Source organism: Petromyzon marinus, chromosome 84 (genome assembly GCF_048934315.1).
Source record: "Petromyzon marinus isolate PM22_M1 ecotype Great Lakes invasive population chromosome 84, UKy_Petmar_22M1.pri1.0, whole genome shotgun sequence".
NCBI lineage: Eukaryota > Metazoa > Chordata > Hyperoartia > Petromyzontiformes > Petromyzontidae > Petromyzon > Petromyzon marinus.
The window spans coordinates 5,167,180-5,182,925 of NC_133749.1; the positions used below are offsets into that span (position 1 = coordinate 5,167,180).

At 45.5% G+C, this 15,746-nt stretch overlaps 1 protein-coding gene and 1 long non-coding RNA gene across 3 annotated transcripts in view; one reads left to right on the plus strand and one right to left on the minus strand.

Annotated features, from left to right (window-relative positions):
• Positions 1–1,754: 1,754 nt before the first annotated feature.
• LOC142907880 (uncharacterized) lies at positions 1,755–2,371 on the minus strand. 2 transcript variants are annotated; one of them, XR_012931329.1, is made up of 4 exons: positions 2,267–2,371; positions 2,124–2,178; positions 1,926–2,081; positions 1,755–1,879 (listed from the first exon to the last, which is right to left on the minus strand). It is a non-coding gene; the product is annotated as an uncharacterized LOC142907880 (long non-coding RNA). The 2 variants fall into 2 exon arrangements; XR_012931328.1 differs by lacking the exon at positions 2,267–2,371 and having other exon boundaries at positions 2,124–2,210.
• Positions 2,372–2,927: 556 nt separating this feature from the next.
• LOC142907879 (myc-associated zinc finger protein-like) overlaps positions 2,928–15,746 on the plus strand; it is a 44,054-nt gene continuing 31,235 nt past the window's right edge. Inside the window, exon 1 of the mRNA XM_076057782.1 lies at positions 2,928–3,060. Within this exon, the coding sequence (XP_075913897.1) occupies position 3,060 (1 nt within the window). The 5' untranslated portion in view covers positions 2,928–3,059. The remainder of the gene's footprint in view (positions 3,061–15,746) is intronic.

Below are 15,746 nucleotides of genomic sequence, written 5' to 3' on the forward strand. Positions count from 1 at the left end.
ATCAAATTCAAGGACAGTGCCAATATTATTATCAGAGTTGTCTTTTTTGTTTGCATTTTGACTGCTTGTGTTGTGGTTATTGCAAACATGATGCCTTGAATAAAGGTGTCAGTTTTTGTGCCAGTTAAAAGGGGTAAAACCTATTCCTATAACCCTTTTTATTATTCTATTAAAAAAAAGTGTTAACATTTTATTGAAACGCCCAAACCTCACCCCTTACAAACATGGCGTCGACTGGGGCGGTGACGTCATACCGATTTTTTTTTAAGTGCCCACGTGACCTGGCGGGCCACGGGGTTGGGTGGGATGTCGCGGGGGGGGCGTGGCTACGTGAGGGGGTGGGAAGGGGGAGTCGGGGTGTGGGTGGGGAGGGGTTAGGGGGGAGGGGTTTAGAGGGTTTGAGGGGAGGGGTTTCGGGGGTGGGGGAGGAGTTTGGGGGTGAGGTTTGGAGGCAGGGGGAGGGGTTTGAGGGCAGGGGGAGAGGCTTGGAGGCAGGGGGAGGAGTTTGGGGGGGGGAGGGTGAGGTTTGGAGGCAGGGGGAGGGGTTTGAGGGCAGGGGGAGGGGTTTGGAGGCAGGGGGAGGAGTTTGTGGGGGGGGAGGGTGAGGTTTGGAGGCAGGGGGAGGGGTTTGAGGGCAGGGGGAGGGGTTTGGAGGCAGGGGGAGGAGTTTGGGGGGGGGGAGGGTGAGGTTTGGAGGCAGGGGGAGGGGTTTGAGGGCAGGGGGAGGGGCTTGGAGGCAGGGGGAGGAGTTTGGGGGGGGGCAGGGTGAGGTTTGGAGGCAGGGGGAGGGGTTTGAGGGCAGGGGCTTGGAGGCAGGGGGAGGAGTTTGGGGGGGGGGGCAGGGTGAGGTTTCGAGGCAGGGGGAGGGGTTTGAGGGCAGGGGGAGAGGCTTGGAGGCAGGGGGAGGAGTTTGGGGGGGGAGGGTGAGGTTAGGAGGCAGGGGGAGGGGTTTGAGGGCAGGGGGAGGGGTTTGGAGGCAGGAGTTTGGGGGAGGGGTGAGGTTTGGAGGCAGGGGGAGGGGTTTGAGGGCAGGGGGAGGGGTTTGGAGGCAGGGGGAGGTGCTTGGGGGGGGGAGGGGTTTGAGGGCAGGGGGAGGAGTTTGTGGGCGAGGGGAGGGGCTCGGCGGAGGGGTAATGTGAGGGGAGGGCTGCGTAAGATGGCGGACGGGGGTGGAGGAGGGGGTTACCGTGTAGTGGTTAGAGTCGTGCTTTGAGGGGGCTATAAACAACACAACAGACACAACACACAACAACAACAACAAACCCCTCTCTCCTCAAACACATTTTTTTCGTGATTTGTTTTTATTGAGGGGGGACAGGAGGTGGGCGCGCCGATCGCCGTTCGCCACTCTCGTCTGAGGCGAGGGAAAATTTCGCGCGCGAATTTTTTGCCGCCGCCGTTGTTGTTGTTGTTGAGCCCTTTCGTCGCAGGCCGCGCGTCGGTCATTTTAGTTTTTTTGTTGTTGGTTGTTTTTTTTTACTGTCGCTCGCTCTCACGCTCTCTCGCTCGCTCGTCCTACCTCCACAATCATCCACCACCACTAACCTCCCCTCACACGATCACCAACAACCTCGCTCGCTCCCCTCCCCTATCCACCACCACCACCACGACGACGAACCAACCTCCCTCCATCAGACTCCCACCTCCCCTCACACGAGGACCAAACTCCTCCTCCCTCTCTCTCTCAGCCCCTCCACTACCACCCACCCCCAAGCCCCCTTCTCTCTCTCTCTTTCGCTCTCCTCTCCCATCACCAACCCTCCCCTGTTCCACCACCTCCCTCGCGTCCATACCACCACCACCGACGACAACAACAACTCTCCCCTCCATCATCGCCACCACTGGCGGAACCAACCCTCCCCTATCCACCATCCACTACCTCCCTCACAACACCAACCAACCCTCCCCTATCCACCATCCACTACCTCCCTCACAACACCACCAACACCAACCAACCCTCCCCTATCCACCATCCACTACCTCCCTCACAACACCAACCAACCCTCCCCTATCCACCATCCACTACCTCCCTCACAACACCACCAACACCAACCAACCCTCCCCTATCCACCATCCACTACCTCCCTCACAACACCAACCCTCCCCTATCCACCATCCACTACCTCCCTCACAACACCACCAACACCAACCAACCCTCCCCTATCCACCATCCACTACCTCCCTCACAACACCAACCAACCCTCCCCTATCCACCATCCACTACCTCCCTCACAACACCAACCCTCCCCTATCCACCATCCACTACCTCCCTCACAACACTACCAACACCAACCAACCCTCCCCTATCCACCATCCACTACCTCCCTCACAACACCACCAACCAACCCTCCCCTATCCACCATCCACTACCTCCCTCACAACACTACCAACACCAACCAACCCTCCCCTATCCACCATCCACTACCTCCCTCACAACACCACCAACACCAACCAACCCTCCCCTATCCACCATCCACTACCTCCCTCACACCACCACCAACACCAACCAACCCTCCCCTATCCACTACCTCCCTCACACCGCCATCCCCTCTCTCCTCCCCTTACCCCTCCATCCACCACCATCCCCCTCCTGTCTCTCCCCTCCATCACCACCACCACCACACCAACCCTCCCCTATCCACCATCCCCCTCACACCACCACCCTCTCTCCCCTCACACCACCACCACCCTCTCTCCCCTCCATCACCACCGCACCAACCCTCCCCTATCCACCATCCCCCTCACACCACCACCACCCTCTCTCCCCTCACACCACCACCCTCCTCTCTCCCCTCTCTCCCCTCCATCACCACCACCACCGCACCAACCCTCCCCTATCCACCATCCCCCTCACACCACCACCACCATCCACCCACCCTCAGCCCCCTCCTCCATTGCGTTTAACTCTGAGCGCGAAAATCGCGTTTTGACCAGCGGCGGGGAAGAGGGAGGAGAGAGGGGAGACATCTACCGTGTGGTGGCGGGAGGAGAGAATCCACCACCACCACCACAACAACATCAGGAAACATGGAGTCTAATTGGAGTAGCTATTTGTACCAAGTGAGTACTATCTCTGTGTGTCTCTCTGTGTCTGTGTCTCTCTCTGTCTCTGCGTGTGTCTATCTCTCTGTGTGTCTCTGTATCTCTCTGTGTGTGTCTGTGTGTGGTTGTTACCTCTCGGCTGCACGGAGGTAATTGCTTAATAATAATTAGTAGTAGTATTGTTTGTGCAAGACTTCTTGATTTGCGAGCCATGCTGTTGAGGTATCTGTCTCTCTCTCTCTCTGTCTCTCTCCTCTCCTCATAACCGCCATGCAAAAGTTTGCTGCTGGGGTGGGTGGTGGTGGTGGTTGGGGTGGGTGGATGATTGTGGTGGTTGGGGTGGGTGATGAGGGTGGTGATGGTGGTGGTTGTGGTGGGTGATGGGGGTGGTTGGGGTGGGTGGTGGTGGTGGTTGGGGTGGGTGGATGATGGTGGGTGATGGTGGTTGGGGTGGGTGATGGGGTGGTTGTGGTGGGTGATGGTGGTGGGTGGGTGATGGTGGTGGGTGGGTGATGGTGGTGGGTGATGGTGGTTGGGGTGGGTGATGGGGGTGGTTGTGGTGGGTGATGGTGGTGGGTGGGTGATGGTGGTTGGGTGATGGTGGTTGGGGTGGGTGATGGTGGTTGTGGTGGGTGATGGTGGTTGTGGTGGGTGATGGTGGTTGTGGTGGTTGTGGTGGGTGATGGTGGTTGGGGTGGGTGATGGTGGTTGGGGTGGGTGATGGTGGTTGTGGTGGGTGATGGTGGTTGTGGTGGGTGATGGTGGTTGTGGTGGGTGATGGTGGTTGGGGTGGGTGATGGTGGTTGGGGTGGGTGATGGTGGTTGGGGTGGGTGATGGTGGTTGGGGTGGGTGATGGTTGTGGTTGGGTGATGGTTGGGTGATGGTGGTGGTTGGGGTGATGGTGGTGGTTAGTGAGTGTGTGTAGTGTGTGAGCATCTTGCTATTATAAAACCACGTGTGCTAACATTTTAACCCCCCCGTAAGCCTTTGCTATAAGAACTCCACCTAAGTAACGTCTCCATCTATCAGTGTTCGTGAGTGATGGGATAAAGATTCACCATTGAATACCACCGATACAACGTCCATGGTAGAGAGACGACGGGGCAGATGCGAGTGGCGTGTGAGAGACATTGGGAGTCAATGGAACATCAACCAACCATTGCCCCGTTATGGCTTTGGTTGTTGTAGTTATTGTTGTGGTGATTGATATTATGGATGATGGTCGTGGTAATGATGGTGGTCGTGGTGATGATGGTCGTGGTGATGATGGTGGAGACTACGGTGGTGATGGTAGTGGTTGTGGTTAGTGGTGGTGGTGATAGTGGTTATGGAGATTACGGTAGTGGTGGTGATGGTAGTGGTGGTGGTGGTGATGATGGAGAGACTACGGTACTGGTGATGGTAGTGATGATGATGATGGTAGTTGGTGATAGAGATTATGATGGTGGTGGCGATTGTTAGTGATGGTGAATGATTGTATGGTGAGTGGGGAGCGGTGGTGTAGTGGCTAGCTCAGCACTTCTGTGGTGATGCTGCTGGTGATGGTTGTTGTGGTTGATGGTTGTGGTGGTGGTGGTTGTTGTGGTTGATGGTTGTGGTGGTGGTGGTTGTTGTGGTTGTGCTGGCAAGCTATGTACCGCGCTGCTACAAACCCCCCGCAAAGGTAATCCACCATCATCATCACCATCACCACCACCATCATCATCGCCATCATCACCATCATTACCACCACCATCATCACCACCATCATCACCACCACCATCAACATCATCATCACCACCACCATCACCACCATCACCATCATCACCACCACCATCATCATCATCACCACCAACATCATCATCACCACCACCAACATCATCATCATCACCACCAACATCATCACCACCAACATCATCACCACCAACATCATCACCACCAACATCATCATCACCAACACCACCACCAACATCACCACCACCAACATCACCACCACCAACATCATCATCACCACCATCAACATCATCATCACCACCACCAACATCATCACCACCACCACCAACATCATCACCACCACCATCATCACCACCAACATCATCATCACCACCACCAACATCACCACCATCATCATCACCATCATCATCACCACCATCATCACCACCGTCATCATCACCACCGTCATCATCACCATCGTCATCACCATCACCACCATCGTCATCATCATCACCACATCATCAATCAGCAACGAATGATCTTAACCCTGGGACCCCCTCACCTTTAGGTCGACTCAGCCTCAAATGAGTAACAGAGGCCTTTTATTTTCTGTGTTAGATCGTCGCGTGAACGTTGTGTCGTTAAACCCCGCCACCACCCGACACAGCCACATTAGTGACGGGCTTTGTCGCCAAATTCGTTACCGGTCCAGCAGATACAAGACCGGTGTGTTGGAAAATAAATCCACTGCAACGTTTACAATGAAAAGTGTTGTGTATATTGTAGTGTATAGTAGTGTAGCATGTTGTAGTGTATAGTGTAATATACTAGTACAGCAACTACACCGGTGTGTTGGAGAGTAAATCCACAACAGTTACATGATAGTGTCGTGTTTAGTGTGGTGTAGTGTGGTGTAACATACCAATACAGCACTTCGGTTTGGTGGAGAGCAAATCCACTACAACATTGACAATTGTGTAGTAGTGTATAGTGTCATATATTAGTACAGCACACCGGTGTGTTGGAGAGCAAATCCACTGCAACATTAACAAATTGTAGTGTATAGTAGTGTAGTGTATAGTGTTGTGTATAGTAGTGTATAGTGTAGTGTATAGTAGTGTATAGTAGGGCAGTGTAGTAGTGTATAGGGTAGGGTATAGTAGTTGGTAGGGTATAGTGCCGTGCATAGTAGGGTAGTGTATAGTGTAGTGTATAGTAGGGCACTGTAGTAGTGAGTAGTTTATAGGGTAGGGTATAGTAGTGTAGTGTATAGTAGTTGGTAGGGTATAGTAGTGAGTAGTGTGTAGGGTAGTGTATAGTAGTGTGTAGTGTATAGTAGTGTGTAGGGTAGTGTATAGTAGTGTGTATAGTGTAGTGTATAGTAGTGTGGTGTATAGTAGTGTAGTGTATACTGTAGTGTAATACACGAGTACAGCACAGGTGGTGCGTTTGGAGAGTAAATCCACAGCATTGACAATGTTGTTTTGAGTACGACGTTTTACCCCGTTGCTAATTTGGCTGCGTCGGGTGGCGGAGGGTTTGAACGACACAACGTTTATCTCTGTGTTAACGACGTTTTACAAAACTTGGTGAGTTATCGCAATACCTGCGTGGTAGTGGTGTGTGGTGGTGGTGGCGCGTAGCTTTGTGGTGGTAAACAAAGCGCTGGCATTTGTCCACGACGGGAGAGACAAAGGCGGCCGCGTGCCCCCCATACTTAACCCTTGCTGTACCCCACCACAGCTGCCGGCCTTAATAGGCGCTCGCAAACACCGCACTTTGTAACAACTTTTGTGCTGTAAGCCTCACGTGAGGCTGGCACAGAGGTTGATGGTCGTATTTGTGTTGTTATTTTAAAATTAGTAGATACTGGGGGGGGGGGGGGGGTTGGTGTAGTTGTCCTATAATGTTGAACGTTTCCGCCGCTTGAGAAGACTAATAATAGACGATAAAAAATTTTTTTAAAAAAAATGTGTGTATAAAAGCTCATTCCTCCTTGAATATCAACGATTCGCTCGCCCGCCAAATGTACAGATTTGAACCAGTGTTCGCGTTTAGGGTAGGTAGGTAGGTGTGTGGGGGGAGATAGCTCGTCTTGAAACCTCGTGCATTGAAATGCGAAATGTAACGTCCACGTGAATGCCTTTGTCGTGGCGGCAATAATAACAACAATTGAACAACATCCGTCCGCGTTTACGAATGTTTTATTTTGAGGCCCTGCCCAATAACCCCGACCCACGTCCCCTTACTGGCCGACGATGACAACAAAGCGAACGTTCGTTACGATTGTTATAAGTGTGTGTAATTGTTATATAAGTGTGTAAAGGATATAACGGACCACGTTATAATCTGCTGCTACGTTGATTGCAGCCTGTTGTGAGGAGGGGGGGGGTTGAGGAATTTTTGAAGCCTGACCCGTGGCTTAGGCCCAAGCCTGCTCGTTCCCTCAGTCAACGAAATGTAAAAAAAAAAAAAATTTGGCGCGCAACATTTAAACACATTTTTTTTTTACACTTTTGTTAGGTCGATTAGTTTGTGTAACTTGATGGATCATTTGCAAATAGCCGTTTCGTATTTTTTTGAGGGGGGGATTCTGGTAAAAAAAATTTTTTAAAAAAAAATGAGTTTAGATTTTTTTTGTGAGGTTTCTTTGATGTAACACCGCATGTTAAAGGCGCTCAAACTGTTATTGTTGTTTTTGTTATGAGGAGAATTTCGTTTTTGTCGCTAGTTTTGCTTTGACAGTCGAAACTTTCGTCTTTTGCCTAAGTTGTTTTATGGAGTTATTATTTCGTCAGGAAATCTTTATTGTGTGACGTTTACCTCGTGAGCTTCTGCGCACCCACGCTGTTGTATATAAATTATAGTATTTATAATTAATTAACAAGTCGTGTTTTGTTTCACTTAAACTAAGTTAATATTCGAGTTATTCTTTTATCGAGGTATTATAGAATTGTGTGATAGAGTGGTTCCTATTGTACGTGTTTATAGTAACTCGTGCACATTTTTTTTGATAATTACAGTAACACTTCGTCTCCTTAATAAGTTGAGTTATTTTACGTTACAAATGTTAACCGTATCACTGCAAGTGTCATTTCTTATTCGCTGCGTATTTGTTAACGCGTTAATGTTAAGATTTTCCCTCAGAATTATACTATCTCCTACGTGCCCATATGGATTATAACGTAGGGTGAACGCGCTTAAGTTAATTGTTTTTTTTTCTTAATCAAAAAGCAAACGCTTAAGATTGTTATTCGTTTAATGTGTGAACCGTACTAACATTTATCCCATCTTTCAGTAATTCTTTGTGTTTGTAACGGTGTAGAGTCAAAAGCTTAAGTTTACATTTAATTCAAATTTTACCGCGATAAGTGTAAATCACGCTTTTTAGAGGGGAGTTACGGTGTTAAAATTGTTACTTTTGTAAATGCGATACCTTCAGATGATGATTATTATTCTGATTCTGCAGCAGCAGCAGCATCATTCTGGTTAATAAAATGTTGGATCAGAAGTAACTTTAAAAACACTTTGTTCACAAGTTATTCGTTTTACTTTGTCAATGTTATAACTGGCCTGGGGACCACCCGTTGTTAGCATGCGTGTTATTGTCTTTAACATAATTCATTGTAAAACAACCAAAAGAAATTATTAACTTCTATTATTGGTTCTTTCGGTAAAGTCACGTAGAAGGGAAACAAAATAATAAAAATGTTTATTTTTAATAGTAAAAATGTTTATTTTTATTATTTTATTGTAATCCCTTCTACTTGGTGACTTTACCAAAAGAACCAAGAATATTAATAAAAATATTTTTATTATTTTATAAAAAAAATGGAGTTGTTTTGTTATTTTGTTATATTTTTATTATTTTATAAAAAATAAAAAAACATTTTATTGTTTCCCTTCTACGTGGTGACTTTACCGAAAGAACCAAGAATATAAAAATATATTTATTATATTTTTAGTTTATAAAAACATTAAAAAATGTATATATTTTTGTTATTATATTATATAAAATATGAAAATTTATATTTGTATTATTTTATTGTTTCCCTTCTACGTGGTGTCTTTACCGAAAGAATGTGAATCCCTGCAGTCACGAAAGCTTTAAATAAAAAAAAATATTAACTTATCTTTTTTTTTAGTTTCGGTCACGTATCTAACGGCGTGCGCCGAGATGCTTTGCCAACTAAATAGTTTATTTGTCAACATTTTGGTTCTAAGTGTTTCTCGTTTCGAGGTGGATTTAAAAAATACATTTAAGAAAAATCGTCAAGTTTTTTCCCACCTTTTTAAAAACAAAAATAAGCGGCCGAAGGAAATAATATCATAACCTGGGGCCCCTCATCTAGGTCGACTCAGCCTTAAATTAGTTTCAGCTGGGGTGGTGTGGGTACCATTTCCTGTCCAACGCGCCCTCCATCCTTAATCAGTGCCCTACCTGATTACAGATCAAGTCAGAGCATATTGGTCACCCCATGCCCCTTATAAATATCAACGTTCATCCTATACACTACCCTATACGCTACACTATACGCGACACTATACACTACATGCTACACTACACGCTACACTACACTATACTCTACACTATACTCTACACTATACACTACACTATCCGCTACACTATACACTACACGCTACACTATACATTATACACTACACAATACACTACACGCTACACTACACGCTACGCTATACTCTACACTACACTATACTCTACACTATACTCTACACTATACTCTACACTACACTATCCGCCACACTACACGCTACACTACACTATACACTACACGCTACACTACATGCCTGTGAACCCCGCTCATCAGTGCCCTACCTGATTACAAAGTCAGACCCTATCGGTCACCCCGTGCCCCTTATAAATATCAACGTTCATCTTATACACTACACTATACACTACACTACACGCTACACTATACTCTACACTACACGCTACTACACTACACGCTACACTGCACGCTACACTATACTCTACAATACACTATACACTACACTATCCGCTAGACTATACACTACATGCTACACTATACACTACACGCTACACTACACGATACACTACACTATACACTACAGTCTACACTATACGCTACACTACTATACACTACACTACGCTACTATACACGCCACTGCTATCAGTGCCCTAGCTTATTACAGACCAATTATTTTATTTTCACCTACGTGACTTTACCCAATAGAGCCAAAGAGTATCAATTCAGAACCTTGCTGGTCATCCCGTGCCCCTTATACATCTCAACGTTCATCCCGCAAAGTCCCATCATCGCAAGGGAGAGACACAAACAAACAAGACTAATAATTATATCCTTAGTTTTTTCGGTAAAGTCACGTTGAAGAGAAACAACAAAATAATAAAATATATAAAACAATAAAAAAAATTCTCACGACGTTTCGACCATAACTCAAACGGCCGTCTTCAGGTGAGTTATGGTCGAAACGTCGTGAGAATTTTTTTTATTGTTTTATATATTTTTTTTATTATTTTGTTGTTTCCCTTCAACATGGTGACTTTACCGAACAAAACTAAGAATATGAATTACTGCAGTCACGAAAGCTTTAAATCAAAATTTAAGACTAATAATTATTATAATTATTGTTGTCGTTGTTGCCCTATGATAATGGCTGTAACGCCGTAGGGACCTGTACGGGGTGAAGTGTGCGGGGTTGATACGGCGTGGTCCGCTGTTTGTTGCTACTACCGGGCAAGGCAGTAGCCATGGAGTCGACATTGTTGGGGGGACCAAATCTTCCAGGGTGTCTGGGGGGGGGGGTCTCAACCCAGAGAAAAATAAAAATCTAAATTTGAAAACTCCTGCCTAAAATATCAAAATTATTCACTAACGCATGGGGATCGACTTTTTAAGTTTTTTGACAATAATGTCTGATAGTGTGTATTGCATTAAACTGCTCCGTTTTTACTTTTTTTACCATTGTTTCATTGTATGTAAAGTTTGAGATTAGGGATTAATCTAGTACAACCATAACCACAATTATATAATATTGTATCATTGTATGTAATGTTTGAGATTAGGGATTAATCAACTACAACCATAACCACAATTATATAATATTGATTCATTGTATGTAATGTTTGAGATTAGGGATTAATCAACTACAACCATAACCACAATTATATAATATTGTATCATTGTATGTAATGTTTGAGATTAGGGATTAATCAACTACAACCATAACCACAATTTATGTAAATATAAATCTATGCATTGATTTATATTAAGACAGGTCCAGATATTGTGGCCAAGGTTTTAGCAAATTGTTGTTTTTATTTACTTAGCAAAGCCATTCTTTTTACTTTATGTTTAATTTTAATTTATTGTAATTTTTATTTATTATAATTATGGCCTTGCTACTGGGCCACAAAGGAAGCTGAGCAGAGGAGGTAGGACAATGTGCTACGCATGTCAAACTTCTTTCGTACCGTACGTCGTCAACCATTCTAGTCGGGGGTGCGGGATGGTGGTGGTGGTGGTGGTTGCGGTGGCGGTTATGGTGATTGTGGTGGTTATGGTGATAGTGGTAGCGCCGGTGATGGTGGCGGTTATGGTGATTGTAGTGGTGATGATGGTGGTTTTAGTGGCGTTGGTGGCGTATATGGTGGTTGACGGTGGTGGTTGTGGTGATTATGGTGGTGGTGGTGGCAGTTATGGTGATTGGTGGTTATGGTGATGATAGTGGTGGTGGCGGTTATGGTGATTGTAGCGGTGGTGGTTGTAGTGGTGAATGTGATGATGGTGGTGGTTATGGTGATTGGAGTGGTGGTGGTGGTGGTGGTGGTTTTGGTGATTGTAATGATGGTGATTATAATTGTGATGGTGGCGGTCATCGTGATTGAAGTGATGATGGTGCCGTTCCGGCCTTTACAGGTCATCAGAATCAGAATATTTATTTGTACTGGAGGAGTCCATAGAGTGGGAACACTCTTTCTTGTCTAACAGCATATGCCCCTTCAACCTGCATGGGTTAAAGGGTAGCTTTATTTAAGGCCGTGAGATGGAACAGATGGAGATTAGTCCACACACTCTGCTGCTGTACCACCTTCTCTGGAAGGGAGTGAGATGGAACAGATGGAGATTAGTCCACACACTCTGCTGCTGCTGTACCGCCTTCTCCGGAAGGGAGTGAGATGGAACAGATGGAGATTAGTCCACACACTCTGCTGCTGTACCTCCTGCGGAAGGGAGTGAGAAGGAACAGATGGAGATTAGTCCACACACTGCTGCTGTACCGCTTTCTTATGCTGAAGGGAGTGAGATGGAACAGATGGAGATTAGTCCACACTCTCTGCTGCTGTACCCCCTTCTCTGGAAGGGAGTGAGAAGGAACAGATGGAGATTAGTCCACACACTCTGCTACTGTGTACCCCCTTCTTATGCTGAAGGGAGTGAGATGGAACAGATGGAGATTAGTCCACACACTCTGCTACTGTGTACCCCCTTCTTATGCTGAAGGGAGTGAGATGGAACAGATGGAGATTAGTCCACACACTCTGCTGCTGTGTACCCCCTTCTCCGGAAGGGAGTGAGAAGGAACAGATGGAGATTAGTCCACACACACTGCTACTGTGTACCCCCTTCTCCGGAAGGGAGTGAGATGGAACAGATGGAGATTAGTCCACACACTCTGCTGCTGTACCGCCTATGGAAGTGAGTGAGAAGGAACAGATGGAGATTAGTCCACACACTCTGCTGTAGGAAGGAGTGAGATGGAACAGATGGAGATTAGTCCACACTCTCTGCTGCTGTACCTCCTCCGGAAGGGAGTGAGATGGAACAGATGGAGATTAGTCCACACACTCTGCTGCTGTACCACCTTCTCTGGAAGGGAGTGAGATGGAACAGATGGAGATTAGTCCACACACTCTGCTGCTGTACCTCCTTCTCTGGAAGGGACTGAGATGGAACAGATGGAGATTAGTCCACACACTCTGCTGCTGTACCGCCTTCTACGGAAGGGAGTGAGAAGGAACAGATGGAGATTAGTCCACACACTCTGCTGCTGCTGTACCGCCTTCTTATGCTGAAGGGAGTGAGATGGAACAGATGGAGATTAGTCCACACTTACATAATACAGTTTTTTTGTTAGTTAGATTGTGTAAATATATAAACGCGTCGTTTTTTTTCAGTTTTCATTTATGTTGGTATAGCCCTGTGTGAGCCATTCGGCTCTTGAATCGGGTGCAACCCCAACAAACAAAAAACGTGAACAAGAGCAACATCTTAAAGTCACCACGTAGAATGAGAATAAAATAATAAATTGATAAAATAAAATAAAACTATAATAATATTCTCACGACGTTTCGGCCACAACACAAGCAGCCTTCATCAGGGTGAAGGGACGAGACTGTCTGGTAGGACAGGTAGGACACCACTCCAGCGCTGTCCCACCAGACAGTCTCGTCCCTTCACCTGATGAAGGCCGCTTGTGTTGTGGCCGAAACGTCGTGAGAATATTATTGTGTTATTTTATTTTATCAATTTATTATTTTAATCTCATTCTACGTGACTTTACCGAAAGAACCAAAGAAGATGAATCATTGCAGTCACGAAAGCTTTAAATCGAAATCTTAAAGTGACTTTGCGTGACTGTGCAAACAGAAAAATCCAGGAGAAAAAAAACACAATCAAAATATTCCTGAAATAGCACCGTACACCAACGCTGTGTGCAAAAATCCCAGTGGGATGCAAGTCAAAACAACAACGACAACCACAACCACAACAAGACAACTTAGATTAAGGCCGTCAGTCTTAACTCCGTACTACAACAAACACAAACATGGCCAAACCAACAAAAACGTTTTCGAAATCACCAAAATAAAAGCCATAAAAGCAATGTGACAGTGATCATAGGGACTGTGACCGAATTTTCACAATGAACTTAAACACCAAATCCTAGAGCCATGGCTGGCTGCGTGAGTCACTCCTTCAACAACAGGAGCATCAGTCGGGGAGTATCACGTTGTTCAATGCACCTTTGAGATCAGCACGCTAAATCTAAACGCAGATTATGCTCTGCAGCGGTCATCCGGAGCGAACCATTTTATTGTATTTTAGGCCACTGAATGGCAGTGACAGCTCGGGGTGTACAACTCTTTCTGGAGCAGTTTCGAGCGAAGATCGCATAGGTACCGATTCAAGTTGCAGTTTATTGGCAAAAAAAACACATTCCAGATCCTGGGGGGGCCATCAAATAGCAAAGGCCCTTCCTCGAGTTTTTGTACGGCAATAAGGGGAATGTGATGCTGGTAAATGAGCGAAGTCCTGAGGTCGTTCAACCGGCCGCCACCACGAATCTGGCTCTCGCCTGATGAAGCTGGTTGCAATTACAGGCGAAACGTCGTACTCGGGATTGGCAATGTTGTGGCTTGGCTCTCCAACACACACCGGGGTGTAGTGCTGTACCAATACACTACACTATACACTACTACACACTACACTATACACTACTACACTATACACTACTACACTATACACTACAATTGTCAATGTTGCAGTGGATTTGCTCCCCGACACACCGGTGTAGTGCTGTACTAATAGATACACTATACACTACTACACACTACACTACACTATACACTACTACACTATACACTACTACACTATACACTATTGTCAATGTTGTAGTGGATTTGCTCCCCGACACACCGGTGTAGTGCTGTACTAATAGATACACTATACACTACTACACTATACACTATACACTACTCTACACTACACTATACACTACTACACTATACACTACAATTGTCAATGTTGCAGTGGATTTGCTCTCCAACACACCGGTGTAGTGCTGTACTAATAGATACACTATACACTACTACACTATACACTACACTATACACTACTCTACACTACACTACTCTACACTACACTATACACTACACTATACACTACATTATATACTACTATACACTACACTACTCTACACTACACTATACACTACACTATACACTACAATTGTCAATGTTGCAGTGGATTTGCTCTCCAACACACCGGTGTAGTGCTGTACTAATAGATACACTACTACACACTACACTATACACTACACTATACACTGCTACACACCACTACTATACACTACACTATACACTATACACTACTACACTATACACTACTACACTATACACTACTCTACACTACACTATACACGACACTATACACTACAATTGTCAATGTTGTAGTGGATTTGCTCCCCGACACACGGTGTAGTGCTGTACTAATAGATACACTATACACTACTACACTATATACTACACTATACACTACTCTACACTACACTATACACTACTCTACACTACACTATACACGACACTATACACTACAGTTGTCAACGTTGTAGTGGATTTGCTCTCCAACACACGGTGTAGTGCTGTACTAATAGATACACTATACACTACTACACTATACACTACACTATACACTACACTATACACTACTCTACACTACACTATACACTACTACACTATACACTACAATTGTCAATGTTGTAGTGGATTTGCTCCCCGACACACGGTGTAGTGCTGTACTAATAGATACACTATACACTACTACACACCACTACTATACACTACACTATACACTACACTATACACTACTACACACTACACTATACACTACATTATACACTACACTATACACTACTACACACCACTACTATACACTACACTATACACTACACTATACACTACAATTGTCAATGTTGTAGTGGATTTTCTCCTACACACCGGTGTAGTGCTGTACTAATAGATACACTACACACTACTACACACCACTACTATACACTACACTATACACTACACTATACACTACTACACTATACACTACACTATACACTACTACACTATACACTACTACACTATACACTACACTATACACTACAATTGTCAATGTGGTGGATTTTCTCTCCTACACACCGGTGTAGAGCTGTACTAATAAATACACTACACTACTACACACCA